Raw genomic sequence first — 17998 nt, 5'->3', positions numbered from 1 at the left:
GGTCTTCATGCTTGTTTTATGCAAGAACAAAGAACTTCAGGATAATGGCCCTGGGGTAGAGCATAGGTACCTAGGAGTCTTTGGGGGAGGGGAGGAAAAAGGCTCTGACAGGAGGTTCTCTTGGCCACCGGATGTGGGCAGGGTCCCGCCCACCTGCATGTCAACCCCCACTTTCCCCATGGGGAAGACAGGAAACTGCTCAGCCTAGGCCTGTGGATGGGGGATGGGAGCAAGGTGGGAGTCTGGGCAGGAGTTTAGGGGGGCCGAGTATGAGCCCCATATATTTCCCCGGCTTCCCCAAGGCTCTCAATGAGCTAGGCTCTGGGGTCAAGAATGGTCTTGAGGGGCAGTTAGAGGAGGCAGGAGGAGATAGGAAGAACCACTAATTATCTCCTTTGGGAAAGCCATGAGTGTCTGGCCACAGCTCCACACTGGCTTCAGGGTCTACAGATTCAAGGCCAGAAGGGAACTAGAGGAGGGTCAGACAGAGAAAAGAAGACTGCGCCACGTGCTTTCCTTCTGAGAGGTGCTGCCAACCTGGAAAAGAGTGTGTCTGTTCCAGTACCGTCCAGTGAGAGTAGGAAAGGAAGAAACTGACCCTTCACCCCTAAGGTCTAGAGGAACAGTGGTGAACAGTCTTGCAAGGCTAGCTGGCCAAAAATAGGTCAGTGTTCCTTTAAGAGACCACCACCAGGCCTCAGACCTGGGTGGAGGGGAAGTGGCTGCCCCAGGAGATAAAGAGGATAAGAATATCAAAGTTGTGCAGTAACCTGGGTTTCTGGACCCCTATCCTTTGGGGCTTAGGACAGCCCTAGAGCTATCACTGGGAAGACACCCTGTCCTAGAGACGACGTGCCACAGAATGAAAGACGACCTGGCTTCTGGTCCCTGTTGTGCCGTAGATGTCTGAGTATGTGACAACTTGTAACATGGCAGCCCTAAATCCAAGAAGCACTCCAGCTCCTCTTCTGTCCTGATCAGGATGGTGGGTGCTCCGCCCGAGAGGCTGTGTCTCCTCTGTGGACAGTTTTTAGTGTCCCAAACCACTCGGGGCTCATCTCTAGCCATAGAGTTTCGGGGATCAGGGAGTTTCTTGGAGGGTCTGGAATTTTCTGTGGTTCCCATCTTAAGGTCGGGGCTCAAGAATCAAGGAACTGAGTTCAGGGCCCCTGTGCCTTGGGCTTCACCACCGCTGAGCCTAAAACTCCCTAAAAATGAGAATCAGAGAAAAGAGAATGAAAGGCAAGGAAAGAGGCAGAATCTTAGGACAGTGTTAGAAGAGGGGGTGTATGCCGTGAGGAATGGGGTACACACCCGTGAGCTGTAGATGCAGCCAGCTCAGGACAACAGCTCATCTAGAGGGCCTCCTATCCACTCCTGGACATCCCTGCCTCCTGCAAAGACATGGGCCAGTGACGTGACTGACAGTTGCCCTGGAGCACACAGGTGTCACTAAAGGACAGGGCTAACCCCCTCTGTTGCCCCCAAAAGCTTCCTGCTGCCCGAGCTCCCCAGGAAGAGACAAAGGAAACCATCGGTGGAGGTCTGGATGTGGAAGGGGAGGTCTGAATGGCTTTCTTGGTTGAGGAGAGAGAGATTCAAGTAGACGATTTGAAGTCCACCCTTGGGAATGGGTCCAGACACAGGCACACACGAGGCAGCTGCCACCGTTTAAATTCTGTGGAAAAATATCCTCCAAGGTCCTTTCTGGTTTTCACTTAAATGACAGGGTTTCTCCGTGTAGTCCTGGTTATCCTGGAATTCACTATGTAGAAGAGGCTGGTCTCAAACTCACAAAAATCCTCCTGCCTCTGCCTCTCCTGTGCTAAGATCAAAGGTATACACCACTATACTTGGCTGGGTTTTTTTGTTTTTTTGGATTTTTGGGGTTTTTTTGTTTTTTGTTTTGTTTTGTTTTTTTCCGAGACAGGGTTTCTCTGTATAGCCCTGGCTGTCCTGAAACTCACTTTGTAGACCAGGCTGGCCTCGAACTCAGAAATCCGCCTGCCTCTGCCTCCCAAGTGCTGGGATTAAAGGCGTGCGCCACCATGCCTAGCTGCTTGGCTGGTTTTTTGTGTTTTTTTATTTTTTTTATTTTTTTATTTTTAAATAATTTATTTTTATTGTAAATAATTTTATTTACATTGGTGTTTTGCCGGCATGTTTGTCTATATGAAGGTGTAGGATTCCCCTGGAATTAGAGTGATAGACAGGTGTGAGCTGCCATGCTGGTGCTGAGAGCTGAACCCAGATCCCCCTGGAAGAGCAGCCAATGAGTGCTCTTAACTGCTGAGCCATCTCTTCGGACTCATCCACCCCCTTTTTAAAGATTGGATCCTATGTAGCTCAGGCTGACCTTGGATTTGCTAGATAATCAAGGCTGACCTTGAACTTTGATCCTCCTGCCCCTCCCTTAAGTGCTGGGACCACAGGCTTAGTGCATTCTAGGCCAGTACTCTACCAACACAGCTGTATCTCCAGCCCCTGGTTCTGGGAGATTCTTATTTCCTGGCATCTCCCCTAAGTGAAAGTAGGGCTGAGAAAGCTCCAGAAACCCAGTCTTTTCCTCCCGTGCCTTCCTAATTAACTCTGAGGACAGCCACTGTGGATGCTGAGATGAGGGCTGCAGGCCTGAAGAGAACACACAGGTCTGCTATGGAGGACTCTCAGTTTCTGGGAGAGGTAGAGTTGAGAAGGGACTCAGGGTCACTGCAGGGGATGTAGGGGAATTTTGGGTAGGTACCTCCCAACATTTTGGGTAGTAGTCCTCCCTTGGTGCTGACCCAGGGAGAGAGGTAGGGCAGATATCAGCAGAGACCTTCTGGAAGAAGTACACTCAAGTGAGAGAGGGCATGGAAGGGGTAACTCGGCAAAGAGAAGAGGCAGAGAAGAGGTCTCTCGAAGGCCTTTGTCTAAGGCCTTTGCCTTAGAAGGATTGAAGGCCCAGAGTTTTGAAAACATTGAGATAAAAACCAAGACTTCACCCCAGCTGCACGGGCCTGGGGCCTCACTCAGTGGGCAGACAGACAAGCAGGCAGAGATGGCAGGCCAGATAACCTGCTTCTGATGAGAAAAGCCACAGGAGCTAACCACTCACAAACAGGAAGTGGAGAAGGCTGAGAGGCCCACCCTTGAGGGAGCCAGCGTTGAAGCAAGAGTTCCCACAAAGGAGGGAAACTGACCCCCCAGCACCACAAAACCTGGTAAAGTCAATCACAAAAGCAAAGCAAGGGTCAGTGGCTAGAAGTGCCCCAAATGAGTCCCCAGCAGAGGTCAGCTCCGCACCTAGGAGGACCCTGGGTCACCTCAGTGCCTTGAGAGCAAGAGGGTTGCTCCCTAATCAGGCCAGGAGAATGGACAGGCAGTCTCCCTTGGCCTCTGCCTCCTCTGTCCAGACATCTTTCAGATTCAACCTTATGCTCATATCTTGTCAGATAACGGGCCGCTCCAACACATGTGACACATGGCTCGGTCTGGGAAGCTGTTTTGTAGGGCTCTGGCTCAGCTGCTCGGGAATCACAGGACAGGGGATTCAAGCAGCACACCGGCCCTTAGGAAGCCAAGTTGCAAGCACAGAGAGAAACAGAAGGCAGGCTGAGGTGAGGACCAAGTGCAGGGTTCTTTCCACAGCGTCTGGGAAGAAGCAGAAGGTCTGGGGGGGGGGTGCTTGTGGAAGGGAGAGAGGCACCTTCGCCACAGCTGTGGGAGTGGTTACAAAACCAGAAGCAGCATTCTCCCCTGGGATCTCCTAGGGATGCTGGCAGAGAAAAAGGAAAGTTCTGAAGTTCTGTCTACACATGGGTGCAAGGCCTAATGTGTATAGCTTTCCGGCTCCAGATTAAACAGTATTCCCCCCCCCTTGGTGTGTGTGTGTGTGTGTGTGTGTGTGTGTGAGAGAGAGAGAGAGAGAGAGAGAGAGAGAGAGAGAGAGAGAGAGAGAGAGAGAGAAAGCCTGCCATGTGTAGGATCCAGCCTGGGCTCCACACATTCACCTCTCCACTCCATAAGAGAGGCCAGGACACACAGTGAATGTGAAGAGTATGTATGCTTGGGCTTCGTCTCCTCTGATCACACGACACAGGAAAGCAAACAAGGAGAGGGGGTTGGGAGAGAGGGAGAGAGTAGTGCCCACTACCATCTGTCAACCTAAATCCTACCCTTGATAAGATGACAGCCAAGAGCACAAAATGGAGGGGCAAGATTCTTGGAGCTTTTACATAAAGTGTAACTTAAGGCCTATTACTGAATCCTGCCTGCTTGACTATAGCATGGGGGAGAGAGTTGACTGAAGGACCTGTTTCACTCTGGAGTATCCCCAAGGACAAAGGTCCAAGGCCCTTAGTAGTAGGAGGAAGCAACAGTATCGTGCTCTAAACCCACCAAACCACAGGGCAGCTGTACGTCTTCAACCATAGATGTACAGTAGACATCCTAAAGTCCAGAGAGGCTTGGGGAAGAAGGGCTCTCTCGCTCACCCTGCCTGCCACGGGATTCCTCACGCCCAAGACACAGCTGGAAATACAAGATAAGGTGAGGGAAGAGGAGACCATCGTGTGTAGGAGCTAGCCTGGCTTCCATGTTGCACTCTCCGTGCCGTAGGAGGGTCCACTGCATCTCATTTGATCGCGCTGACCCAGTAAGACAAATGTCAGTATCCCCATTTCGAATTGAGGAACTGGAATCTCGGCCAGGTTAAGTTTCTTCTTCCTAAATGTCAGACCGACAGTCTGCACCCTGTTTTTCTGTCCTCCCAAAAGAGTCAATTCTAATTGCCCCCAAAGACGCAGTTCTCCCATGAGGACCTGTCTGTCTTCCCAAATCCCCATTTAAGGAAGAAGCTGGAAAAAGCTGGAAAAGCTATAGGAGGGACTCAGGGCCCACTTCCCTGCCCCAGGCTTGTAAGTAGGGACAGTGGATGTGACTAAATGGGTCACCGAGTGGTCTGCGAAACCTGCCCAAGGTCATCATCCACCCAGCCCTCTTCGGTGGTCAGGTGGGGGAGGGTTAGCCACCAAGCCTAGAGGGTGCCTGGGGACGGAGCAAAGAGCCCCAGCCCCAGCCCCAGCCGTTCATAGCACTGAGCCGTTAAAAGTGACTCAACCAGAAAGTGCGTTTGAAGTGACGCCCACTGGGCCCCACAGCCAAACCTCAAAAAGACGAAGTGAGAGAGACACAGGCCTGTGGGGGCTGGGCTGGAGGTGGAGGCCCAGCCTGGAGCTGGCCTAGCCAAATAAGGGCAAATGTGCTCCACGTAGACCAATGGAGCATGGGTGTCAGCGTCATGGGGCTGTGGTTCCAAGAGGGGGAGGTGAGAGGCAGGAGACAAATGGAGGTGGGACATGGGGGACGGGGGATCCGAGCTCACCTCCCCTAAGAGTTTGAGGGTTAGTGAACATAGCTGTGTATTGGGGGGCCTGACTCCCAAAGGGACCTTGATGCTGAGGTCTGCAAACTCACAACTACACACTCACCCCCGCCCCCTGCCCCAACTGCGTGTTGGAGTTCCTGGAGGCAAAAGGAACCCAAGGAGGACTGCCCTCCCCTACCCCTGAGCCTGTAAGCACACTGCGATGGGCAAGGGGAAAGGTTAATTCCTGTGCTGCTCAAATGTTCTCATCTGTGAGAAGGGAACTGAGGACCCGATGTAGTTTTGAACCTGGAAATTACCACATGAGAGTCTACTTGCTCTGAAGGAACCACAGGCCACTGGCAATTTCCCACCATGTTTTTGCCCCCAGTGGTCAGGAAAGATCCTTTTGCAGGGCATTGGTTCAATTCCAGCCCTGGTACTTCTAAGAGGAGAGAGTGGGAGATTCTTCTCTCCTTCGGTAGAAGAGACTGATAATTGCTTAATCCAGGGACATGACTTCCTCCACTAACTCTTGTAGCCCAGCAGAAGCCTGGATCCCAGGTCATGCCCCACCTCTCTGTCTGAGACCCGCCCTCCATCTTGCTGCTTCTCTAGGGGGCGGAGCTGAGGAAGTGAGTCTTTTCAGCTGCCCAGAGAAAGTGGGGCAGCTGCCTTTATGAGATGGGGAAGCTGCCAGGTTGTCTCTGGGCTTTCCCGTCACTCCGTGGTCTCAGGTCATCCAGTCCCCATCAGGTCCAGAGTTCCAGAGAAAACTAGGTTGTTACTGGCACCCTCTCCCTTCTAGGGCTTGCTTCCCTCCCCAGTACGGAGTTGTGTTTTCCCTTCGAACTTTTGCTATTCAACCCCCGAGGGAGGGAACAGTTACATCGTCCCATCACCAGCGCCACCAGCACTACCACCCTTTTCTGGTTAATGGCCCTACAGGTTTTTTGTTTTGTTTTGTTTTGTTTTGTTTTCAGAGGAAAAAAATTGAGGGTGGCAGATGCTGGGTTTGGGGAGAAGGAAGGAGAAACACTTTTTGGAAAGCAATTAGGGGCCCTGCCTTGGTGTGTGAAGCTCTTCCCTCTGTTCGCAGGCAGGAGGTCCACATACAGAAGCAACACACAGAGCTCTGTATGTGTGAGAGCCTGTCCTCTCCCCAAAGGACCTGTTGAGATGGAGTGCCAGAACTCAACGGGATGAGAGTTTTCATCCTAATTTTCAGGTTGATGTCAACAGCACAGGGCAGTATGGTGTTCCCTTGGTTCCTATTCCTGGGACATTCACAGAGTATGGCAGCACCTTGAGGCAAAAACCTCTGAGGACACATCTCACAGCCATGGTTTCTCCTGGAATCAGGCTGATGTGGTCTGGTCCTGTCCCTCATAAGGTGGAGGCCTTAATAATTCTCCACTAGCCCCAATATTCTCTCTGCCTTCAGCGCTACAGCCCCAGCAGTCCGGAGCTTACCCTCCCACAGATGGAGGTCTCTGCACTCAACCAAAGACCCAGGCAAGCAGCCATGTGCTTTTCTTGATCTAAGCCTTACTCATTCACCCACCACACTACAGCATGTACCAAATGTAGCCGTCTGTTCCTCCAGCTCAAGAAAAACTAGAAGGGAGACAGCCATGAATGAATGACAGACGGGACAGCTGACAGGCTGTGAATCCAAGGGGTAAAAAAATTAATTAGTCCTGAAATCATTTTACCACAAATATGGAGGCTTATAGCAATGACTTTGAGTTAGCAGAGGTTTAAGTCGCATCCTGATTCTTGTGTGTAGATGGCAAAGTACATCATACATTGAAAAATAAGACTAGGTATAGATCTTACTGGTAGAATATTGCCTGTTATGCACAAGATCCCTGATTCAAACTTCAGCAACACACACACACACGGTGGGGGAGGGGAGAGGAAGGGAGAGAGGGAGGAGAGGAAGGGAGAGAGAATGAGAGGAAGGGAGGAGAGAGGCAAATTGAGATGTGCAGCACTGCAATGCCAGCTACTTGTTAGGATTAAGAGTTCAAAGCACGCCGGGCGGTGGTGGCACACATCTTTAATCCCAGCATTTGGGAGGCAGAGGCAGGTGGATCTCTGTAAATTCGAGGCCAGCCTGGGCTACAGAGTACCAGTTTGAATAATTTGACGAACTGTCTCAAAGTTTACGAACGCGGGGGAGTGTAGCTCAGTGGTAGAGTGCTTGGTTGAGAGAAGCGAAACAATACATCTTCCCGGCACTTTGGTATCCTGCGTTCTCTCTCCCACTCGGGCCTAACACAGGCACATCTGTCTTGCCAACGGGGCCAATAGCTTTGTCAGCTGGGTTTTGTAGAGAAGCTCGGCACTGAGCACAGTGGCACCTACTTTTAGTCCCAGCTCTTGGGAGGCAGAAGAAGGTTGATCTTGGAATTCAACCGCAGTCTGTTCCAGTGAGTTCTAGATAAATCAGGAAAGGTTACAATAGTGAGACCCTGTTGAAAGAAAGAAAGAAGAAAAAAGAAGGAAGGAAGGAGATAATAGAAGGAAAAAGAAAATTAGAGAAGAGAAAGGAAAAGAAGAAAATGTGTAGACACCGTGATTTGAAGTCATAGGGCCATGGTTGGCAGAGGTAGCAGGTCGGGGACGCAGGGGTTCTTGCCCTCAGCAGGGACATTTTTTCACCATACACAAGGGTCTGTGTCCCATCAGGTTGTGGTGGGGGCCACAATTAGGCTCAGGTGGAGGGAGGCAGAGAAGACAATGGGGAAGAGGATGGGAAATGTGGGCACAGGTTGGCAGGTGCTTAGGACTTGGAAGTTGAATGGACGATGCTGCTGAAGAGAACTGGCCCAGTTTCCCTTTGGCCTCCTCTCTGGCCTAGCACTCCATTGCCTCGTGGCTAAGTTCAGATTGGGGACTAGAGGCGTTAAGTAGGGAGGTCAGCAGGGTCTGTGGTGGGGGACTAGGTGTTAGGACCTCAAAGAAAAAGCTAATGCTCACACTTCTGCCTCACCCTCATATAGGCAGTAACCAGGTGAGAAACATCAGTGCTCAACAGTGTTTATTATATTGTTTGAGCTAAGGCCCCACGACTTAATCGTAGCTAAGCCACTTTAACCCTCACAGCTTGTCTCTTTGTTGCTAAACAAGGACTATGTCCCAGGAGTTTCAGAGCAGGTGAGATCATGGATGTCAAAGACTTTTGTCAACTACCAAATACTATTTACATGAAAGTCTTTATAGGTACTGAGTGGGAGCTAGACTTCCAAAGTGAAGTCTGTCTTGACCATTGCCCACCTGCCTCTGATATCCTCAGAGATCAGTTGTCTGACAGGTGCCAGGCCTGAAGACTGAGCAGCTGGCTGGAGACAGGCTGAGGGGAACATGATGGCTACCTCAAGAACAGGGTCTAAGCCGGGCGTGGTGGCGAGCACACCTTTAATCCCAGCACTCGGGAGGCAGAGGCAGGCGGATTTCTGAATTCGAGGCCAGCCTGGTCTACAGAGTGAGTTCCAGGACAGCCAGGGCTACACAGAAAAACCCTGTCTCGAAAAACCAAAAACAACAACAACAAAAAGGACAGGGTCTGCCCCCACCTTGGCAAGCCATCCTGTCACCCTTATTCTTAGGGAAACTGCTCTCTGCTGAGACATCATGACTCTTGCTCTACCAGCTTCCGGTCACCACTGCGCTGCTACTGTGCCCCTAAGCTTTGGGGAGACCAATACCAGCTTTGGGCAGAACCTGAGGATCAGGCAACAGTCTCAAAGCAGCTTGCCAGGTGCTGTTGCTAGTTTTGTCTGAGCTGAATCTACCCGTTGAACAGGAGAGGAGCCTTGTCCCCCTCAAGGGACAGGGGTCAAACCACTGAACAAGACACCACGAGGATCCAGGCCTCGTGATGCAAGCCTACCATCCCAGTTACTTGGGAGGCAGGGGGAATCCCAAGTTCAAAGCCAGCCTGCATTACAGTTGACTTTCTCACCAGTACAGAAAATTAGTGAGGTATGACCCCAAAAGTGCAAGGGCTGGGGATAGCTCAGTGGTAGGCTTGCCTAGCATGCACAATGAAGCTTCAGGTTGAACCCCCAGCACTGAAGGAGGCAGAGGGAGTGCCTAAACCACGGTCTACTCAAAACTAAGCTAGGGTAGGTCTAAACTTTAGCAAGCACTGCACCCTTGAGGAGGTAGAACGCAGACAGCAGTCCTGGAATTTGAAAGGCCCCTGTGCCACAGGACAGCCCACCCTGAGAGTCCAGAACCAAACTCCTGTCTCAAGCGTCATTCAGCTCAAAGGGTAGGACTCTAGCACTTTCTTGCCTGTCTGGGCAGCAGCTAACTAGTACCACAGGATGAGAGGGATGAAAAAGCAGCTCCCAGGTGGAGGACGCTTCGACAAGACCCATGCCCCCCATGGCTGACAGCCGCCATCTTTCACTTCCTGTGAGATTGACAGTTGGGGCTCAGGAGGTGTGGGACTCAAGCAGCCCCACTGTGGTTATTTGTGCAGGCTCTTCTTGCCTCCCCTCCCCACAACTGTTTCCATTCTCACCACACAGTCACATCCGGGTCATGTACACAGAACAGCAACTGGGGCTTTCCAGGGGACTTCTGAAAAAGCCAGTGAAAGCTGAGGTGTTGGCTCCATAGCCTAGACCCTGTTGGGGAAACTTTCTTGTTTCCTCTAGGAGGTAAGTTCCACTCTGGCTAGCCACCAAGGCAAGGCCCCTTCCAAATGGAACTCACTGGAGAATTCACCAGAGATGCCATCTTTGAGATGGCTGGGCTTGAGAACTCCTTCAACAGCTCCGTTTAGAATTGAGGGTGATGATCTGTTCCCTCAAAGCTTGAGGGTGCAGGTGAAACCACTCCTAGTGGGGCCCTGTGACTGGATGAGTAGCCTGGTCACTACCAGCTCGCTTTCCACAGGCTGAGATGGCACGCACAGGGTCAGCAGGTGACACCAGCTGAGACAGAGCCTAGTGCAGGTACCTTCGCTAGCAAGGTGGTCCTCCCCCAAGAAGGTTCTGGGCATTGTCCCCAATTTCGCCTAATAGTGAAGACGGAGTAAATACTGAAGAACAGCAGGATCATCAGACAACAAACTATACACAGTACTCTTTACAATTATTTGGTTTTTTGAGATGGGGGTCTCACTGTATAGCCCAGACTTGACCTAACCCCCAACCTCAGATTCTGGAGGCTGGATTTCAGGCATGTGCCACATCTGGCCCTTTTAGGGCAGCTATGTACTTTTCTTATTCTTTATTTCCAGTCCTTACAACCCTGAAAAAAACAGACAGGGTAAACAGGAATAATCACTCCTATTTTACAGATGAAAACTAAAGAGAAACCAAAACGGGGATACAATTTCTGCAACTTCAGTAAGGATATATGGTAAATATTTTATTATAAAAACAACACACCTTGGCCAATGTGGCATTACCCATGGATGGCTCCCTTCTTAGCCAGAGGAGGGCCTGTTTTCCATGGAAACACAAAAACCCAGATCAAGACCCAACAGCCACTAAGGGTACTAAGGGAATGTGACCACTGAGGCTGGCAGAGGTACAGCAAGAGCATAGAAGAGACACAGGAAGTACGAGGAGCATCAAGGGTGAAGACACTAAGGAGCCTTGGGTTCCTTCAGAGGAGGGTGTGCACCAGGTCTAGAGGACAGAATACTGACTTCCATTCAGCACGGTTTCCTGCCTTAGGACAGCAGGCCTTCCCACGATACAGCAGCAAGCACAGCAGAGCAGCCGTATCCCTCAAAGGCAGGCCAGAGAAAGGACCTTAGCTGAGCTGCCTCAGAGCTCACCAGGCAAGTGAGGCCTCACTGTGAGAGGAAATGGAGCACAAAGCACGGGTCTCAGTACCCTTTAAAGTATGTTCCAAAGGTTCGTTTTATTGGTATTTGAACCAAAGTCCTGCCCATAGACAAAGGCAAAACCCTGAACACAGGTGGGAAATCACCATCTTCCTCTCCTGACACAGCCTCTGAGAATCCGCCCAGACACTCCCACTTCACCAGTGGGCAGAGAAAGTGAGATGACTTAAGGCCGATGTGCTGCGTTCATCGAGTCTGCTGATTCTGAGATGGAGGGCGGGGAGTCTTTGGGGTCCCACCTGCTTAGTTCCACAAGAAAACAAGTACAGAAGTAAAGAACAAGATGCTATGGCCTGCACCTAGCTAGGTCTTTATTGCTGTGTCTCTGGATTTGTAGGCCACTCCTCGACTTTTCAGCTCCCGCACGATTCCTATGACAGAAAAAGAAACAGTCCCATGAGACAGTCACAAGGATAAATACGCCCACCACGACATCCCCAGCATTGGAGTTGCCTGACTATCACCTAAGATCCAGGGGAAGAGGTACTGTGAGACAGAGGCTTCCCCTGGGCCTGGCAGATGCTCACTGCTGCTGTTACAACTATTACCTTGGGGCAGGCGACCAGTGACGGACACAGCATATACACCTGGCTTAAAGTTACCTGAGGAAGAGAGGAGATTAAAATGGGAATTGAGTTAAAACTGAAAACCAAGGAAGAATTAAGCCAAAAATGGAAGAGAGGTAGGATGCATGCGTGCGCAAGTGTGTGTGTGTGTGTGTGTGTGTGTGTGTGTGTGTGTGCGCGCTTACATGTTCATATGCATGTGTAAGAAAGACACTTACTGACGCGCTGCCACTTGGAGACCCAGCTGTCCTCTGGACTCATCATCGCAATGATTCTAGAGAGGAAGACAAAGCGTCAGCCTGAGCCTGCCCTGCTGGAGGGGGCCACAGCAGCTCCCCAAAGCAACAGCCCGAGCAAGGCACCTGAGAAGAAAATCACCACAGAGAAGCTGGGAAGCAGTTCTAACACTGGGAAGGGAGTGACACAGCCTTTCCGCCTATGTCCCTGGACAGCCAGTAAGAGGAGGGTTTGGGGTTTTTTTGACACAGGGTTTCTCTGTGTAGCCCTGGCTGTCCTGGAACTCACTCTGTAGACCAGGCTGGCCTCGAACTCAGAAATCCACCTGCCTCTGCCTCCCAAGTGCTGGGATTAAAGGTGTGCTCTGCCACCACGCCGGGCCAGTAAGAAGAGTTTTACCTGTGGATGTCCAGCATTGATGACAACCAGCCCAATCACTAGGGGTCTGGCGCTTGCTGCAAAGGAGTCACAACAATGAATCCTTTTCCAGGAAGCGAACTAGACTTGGACAACCATTCCTTGAATGAGCTGTGCAGTCTCAAGTCCAGTTGGAGACATTTCACAGAGTTTTGCCAGTGAGACTCAGGTTGAGATAGTGCATGCAAAGTACCTAGTACAGATACGGACAGAGCAGATGCCAAGTGTCCCTTCCCAGTCCATCAATCCTTTGGCAGAGAGCTCTGCTTCCACAGGCTGAGGAGCAGAAACCCTACTCAAGGGCTAAAGCCACTATGTGAGCAGGCAGGTGCTAGGAGGTACTATGAGGCTATCTGTTAATCATCCAATCAATCAAATAGTTTTCTAGGAACCGACACTGCTGACTGCCTCCCCCATGGCCGCCCCCATTTTCCTGGCAACAGTGCTGGCGTCCGGGGGTGGAAGAAGGGTAAGATAGCAAGCGGCTCTGCAGACTGATCCCGGGGCTCTGCAGACTGAGCCCGGACATGCAGTTACACAGCCCACCCCCATCCCCGTACTCTCTCTGCCCTTCATAACCGACCTTCTCAGTGATAATATTTGAAATGTCCTTTCTACCTCTTCTCAACTTCCTCTGAGATCCTACAATTCTAGTCAGGCCTGATCAGGTAACCTACAATTTCAGTTAGTCTAGAGGCAAAGCAGAAGATTTCCAAGGTCTATTTGGCCAACTTAAAAATAACCCTGTTTCCAAAATAATTTTAAAAAGAGGGTTGCTCTATTATGGTAACAATTATAAAGATATAATCCACACTCAGCAGGATGGCTCTTCAAAAATAACAAACAACAAAACCAGGAATAATACACACCTATAATCCCAACGCTTGGGAGATAGAGGCAGGTGGATCTCTGTGAGTTCGAGGCCAGCCAGGAGACAGAGAAACCCTGTCTCAAAAAAAACCGAAAACAAACCAATAACCAACCTACTAAATTAATTAATTAAAATAAAATAAACAACACAAGAACAAAAAAACTGGAACCTTAAAGTACTCCTTTTAGGGGCTGGTGAGATGGCTCAGCGGTTAAGAGCATTGACTGCTGTTCTGAAGGTCCTGAGTTCAAATACCAGCAACCACATGGTGGCTCACAACCATCTATTATGAGATCTGGTGCCTCCTCTGGTGTGTCTAAAGTCAGGTATACTTACATATAATAATAAATAAATGTTAGAAAAAAAAAGTACTCCTTTTAGGTTTCTCAGATGACTAGTTATTACATTATGATTCATCAATTCTACTAACAAACACCCAAGCTCTGGTAGTTAATCTGCATAGTGTATTCTTCACAATGGCCAGAGGTAAGAAACCATGGCATCTTAAAAATCCCTGTTATATATATAATAAAAAGAGCAAACTTTAAAAAGAACGAAACCTTTGGAAACTGAAGAGGCAGCTCGGTGGTTAACAACACATACTGTTCTTGAAGAGGACCCCAGTGTAGCTCCCAGCACCCATACAGGACAGGTCACAACTGCCTGCAACTTGAGCTCCAAGGGGATCTGAGGACTCTGGTATTCATGTGCACACAACCACACACATATACATAATTTAAAAACAAAGCATGTCTTTGAGATGTTTAATCAGGTTAAACTGGTAAGGATTCAAAGTGACTCTTGCTTATATTTTACTGTGTAAATCTTAACATCTTTCAAAGCAGCTAGCACAGGTGTTCACTTATAGATGAGAGCGACTCCATTTTACATTTTATATTTTTAGATGGGGGCATCTCATGATGCAGCAGAAGGCTACCTGACACTTGTGTCCCCTGCCTCAGCTTGAGAGCTAGGACTGAAGGCTGCATCAACACACCCAGCTTCATCATTAATTGTCAGCCTTGAACAGCTTGAGGAAACAAAGGGATGGAAATACAGAAATATGCACTTGCACACACAGGAGCTAAAGGATCCAAATCAGCATCTCCATCTCTCTCTCTCTCTCTCTCCCCTCCCTTTTAGATTTAGCTTACTTTCTGTTCATTTTCTTTGTGAATAATTTAGCATTCGAGTACTTACGAACTAGTGTATTGATAAATACATTGTAAGACAGCAATTGATTAGCAGCAGTTCATGACAAGTACTTGTGAAAGGGTAAACTCATATACTAACAATGGACTACCCAAAGGGAGCCAAATCAACATCTCTTTGCCCAATCTTTTATTCTCCTCTTAAGGACACCAGACCCACTTTCACAGAACTTTAACAAACACTAGGCGTAAGTCCAGCTTATATGAGGTCTTTAACTGGACTGCTGACCAAAGGAAACTTAGCAATGCTGCTGCCTTGAGCAAACACCAGACCACTCTTGCTTCTCCCATTTTTTGTAGTTAACTCTCTTGGGGTATGTGCGAGCATGCGTGCAAGTGTACATATGCATGCCAGGGTGAATGTGTTGAGGTCAGAAAACAATTTTAGGAATTTAGTTCTCTCCTGCAACCTTGTGGGATCCAGGGATTGAGGTCAAGGTTATCAGGCCTGCCATCAGGTGCCTTACCCTGCTGAGATATCTTAGCTGGTCTTGTCTGAGACAGACAGGGTCTCAGGTAGCTCAGGCTGGCCTCAAACTCACTATGTATCTGAGGTTCCCTCAGAATTCCCAATCCTCTGGTGTCTCTCTCTCAGATGATGGGATTATAGGTGCAAGCCACCATATTCATTAAGATACTGTAAGAGGGAGTAGGCTACTGAAACTATACCCCTTCATTTCCAAAACAGATCGTTCATGTAGCCAACACTTTTGGAGGAGCATTAGGAATTAAACCCAGGGCTTTGTACATGGTAGTCACGTGTTCTACTGCTGTATTATGCTTCCACCTCTCCAACATTAAAGATCTACACCTCGTACACCCCATGTCAGGCTGTTAGGACACAACATAAACACAGTCTCAGCTATAATGGAGCAGACAAGAGTTTGAAGCATTGTTAAATAGGACTACACAAGAAGTACACACATTAAAAACGTTCTCCTAAGCAGGGCGGTGGTGGCTCACGCCTTTAATCCCAGCACTCGGGAGGCAGAGGCAGGCAGATTTCTGAGTTCGAGGCCAGCCTGGTCTACAGAGTGAGTTCCAGGACAGCCAGGGCTACACAGAGAAACCCTATCTAGAGAAAAAAAAAAAAAAAAAAGTCCTCCTAGCCACTATTTAAGACAATAAAGATGAAAATAACTTCAATATTTACTTTTTAATTTTTTTGGTTTGAAATCCACCTGTCTCTGCCTCCCAAGTGCTGGGATTAAAGGCGTTCGACACCACTTCCCCGCTTCGATATTTATTTTAACCAAATAACCCTAAAGCATTGTTTCAATATTTAACTAATCTTTTAAAAATTCAGATCATTTGACATTCTTTTTCCTCACCCTGAATCTTTGTTTGCTGGCATGTATTTGACACTTAAGCATATTCGAATTTGAACTAGCCACATGTCAAGTACTCAGTAGCTACAAAAGTTTACAGCTACTGGGCTGGACACATAGACTAGCTCTCAGAAGAACTATTGAGACCAGCTAGTCTTATGACCTCAGAAATGTATCCCATATTAACTTTCTGGGTCACAGTCAAGATGGTGCAGAAGTAAACAAAGGCGCGTGAAAGGGGCTTACCCATCAAATGAAGAGCTGGTGCAGTCATAAACCATCTCTCTGTTGCCCTTCATTTGTAGATATGCATCGCAATTGTCACACCCATCATATTCGAACTGGTCTATAGTCTGGAAAGAAAAAAAAAAGCAAGTATGAGCATGAACAACGTCTTAATATTTCGACAAAGCCAACCTCTTCGTTTTCTATATAACCCAACACCCTCTGCTCTCCAAACTGTTCCTAAACTCCACCCTCATACCTTTTTGCTCGCGTCCCTAATTAAGCTTACATATTTTCTAGCCTCTCCTGCTACTCTCTCGGCTGCTCTGGCTCCTAGTGTCTTTCCAGTCCAACACAGCAAGTTCACCGAACGTCTGTCGGGGAGACAAACTTGTGCTCAGTTATGCCGAGAACTGCAACGCAGCCCCCAGCAGGCACAGCCACCCGGCTCGCGTTCCGTGGACGGAAACAACGGCTCCCTTAGGCTTTCGGGCTTCCCACTCCCCGAATCTCAGAGCCTTCCTTTGCTGTGTCGGGCCCCATTTCACCCTCTTTCTCCGGTTTCGCCTCCCCGATCGCTCCTACAACCAAGGTCCCGACGGACACCTTGACTAACGAGCACAGCAAACAAGCCCGCAGATGCCGCAGGTCCTTCGGTACCGTCTCCAGGGCCATCCTCACCGATGCGACAACACAGGTTCCTCCAGCCGCAGGAAGTAAACAGACCATTACCCAGAATGCCAGCCGCGTCCGGCACGCAGCTTCCGCTTCCGGTGCCGGCCATCGCAGGCCCCGCCCCTCCCTCCCCGCGGAGAAGATGGTTCCTCCCGCGGGAGCGCTGGGCCGGGCCGCCCGGCCACCTGGGCCGCGCGCGCGCCCGTCACCTGGCTCGCGAGAGCCAGCGGAAGACGGCGCGCGCGCGCTGGGAGCTGACGCGCCCGTAGGGGCGGGGCAGCTGGGGGAGGTTGGAGCATGCGCAAGAAGAATGGAGCGGGGCGACTGGCGGGACTGCGCCCCGCGACGCGGGCCTTTTGATGGAGCCGTCAGGCCACAGGCCTGAATGCTCTCCAGACTCCCGAGGAGAACCTAGATTGTTTTGTCTGCTTGTTTTATTTTGTTTGCTCATTTATTGAGACAATGCTAAATCCTAAGGTGGCCTCTGAGTACCGGACGGTGACCTTGAACTCCTGATCTTCCTGCCTTCACTTTCGGAGTTCTGGGGTTATGGGCGCGCACCACCACGCCCGGGTATTTGACTTTTTGACACAAGGCCCTTGTCTCAGTGTCCGGAATGCTCAGAATACAAGCTCGCCGCTTCGCGCTAGGTTGTTTTAAGGCTCGAGGCAATAAGTCTTGCCTTTCTGGATGCCTGCAGAGACAAAAACCCGACGAGGCCCCACCCCTTCTTGTAACTGCGAGAGCGTGATAGGGTTTCGTTTGCGGTCCTCAGGAATGCTATCTTGAGCCGCGCCGACGGGGAAAGGGGAGGCGTGTTGGATAGGGGGAAACGCGTATTTAATTCCTCCTAAAAGCCTCTCAAATGCGCGCCTGGCTCATAATTTACGCTTTGTAAAACTCTCGGCATATTTAGACATAATTCCATGGGAACATCTGTGGATTAGGTATCTCACTTCTCACACTCTAACCCCACCCCACCTGCCAATGTGCTTACTGTGTAGGACACAAAATTCCTCCTTGTCTCCTTAAATGGCACGGAGACAATATCCTGAGCAAACCATACAGTAGTACGAGGTCTGGTGCGGTGTGAACAGAGCAAAGGCTCTTCCTGACCCTAAGATAATTGTGCCGTTTGCAGGGGCACCTCGCCCCCCCCCCCCCCAGGAGTGGATACAGAGAAAGCACCATTTCTCTTGGAGTGTAGGCAAACCCCTGGTCATTTGTGTTTATCTGAATTGGAGCG

The 17998-nt window shown here is 49.8% G+C and overlaps 1 protein-coding gene across 1 annotated transcript; it reads right to left on the bottom strand.

Annotated features, from left to right (window-relative positions):
- Positions 1-11220: 11220 nt before the first annotated feature.
- On the bottom strand, positions 11221-16859 carry Supt4h1 (SPT4 homolog, DSIF elongation factor subunit). The gene is made up of 5 exons (XM_021176992.2): positions 16684-16859; positions 16099-16205; positions 12007-12062; positions 11771-11824; positions 11221-11593 (listed from the first exon to the last, which is right to left on the bottom strand). The coding sequence occupies exons 1-5, from the start codon at positions 16804-16806 to the stop codon at positions 11526-11528; spliced, it is 408 nt and encodes a 135-aa protein (XP_021032651.1). The 5' UTR covers positions 16807-16859; the 3' UTR covers positions 11221-11525.
- Positions 16860-17998: the final 1139 nt, after the last annotated feature.

This window comes from Mus caroli, chromosome 11, assembly GCF_900094665.2.
Source record: "Mus caroli chromosome 11, CAROLI_EIJ_v1.1, whole genome shotgun sequence".
NCBI classification, from domain to species: Eukaryota; Metazoa; Chordata; class Mammalia; order Rodentia; family Muridae; genus Mus; species Mus caroli.
Note: the sequence above shows the minus strand (reverse complement) of the source record. Positions and strands in the feature narration are given on the sequence as shown.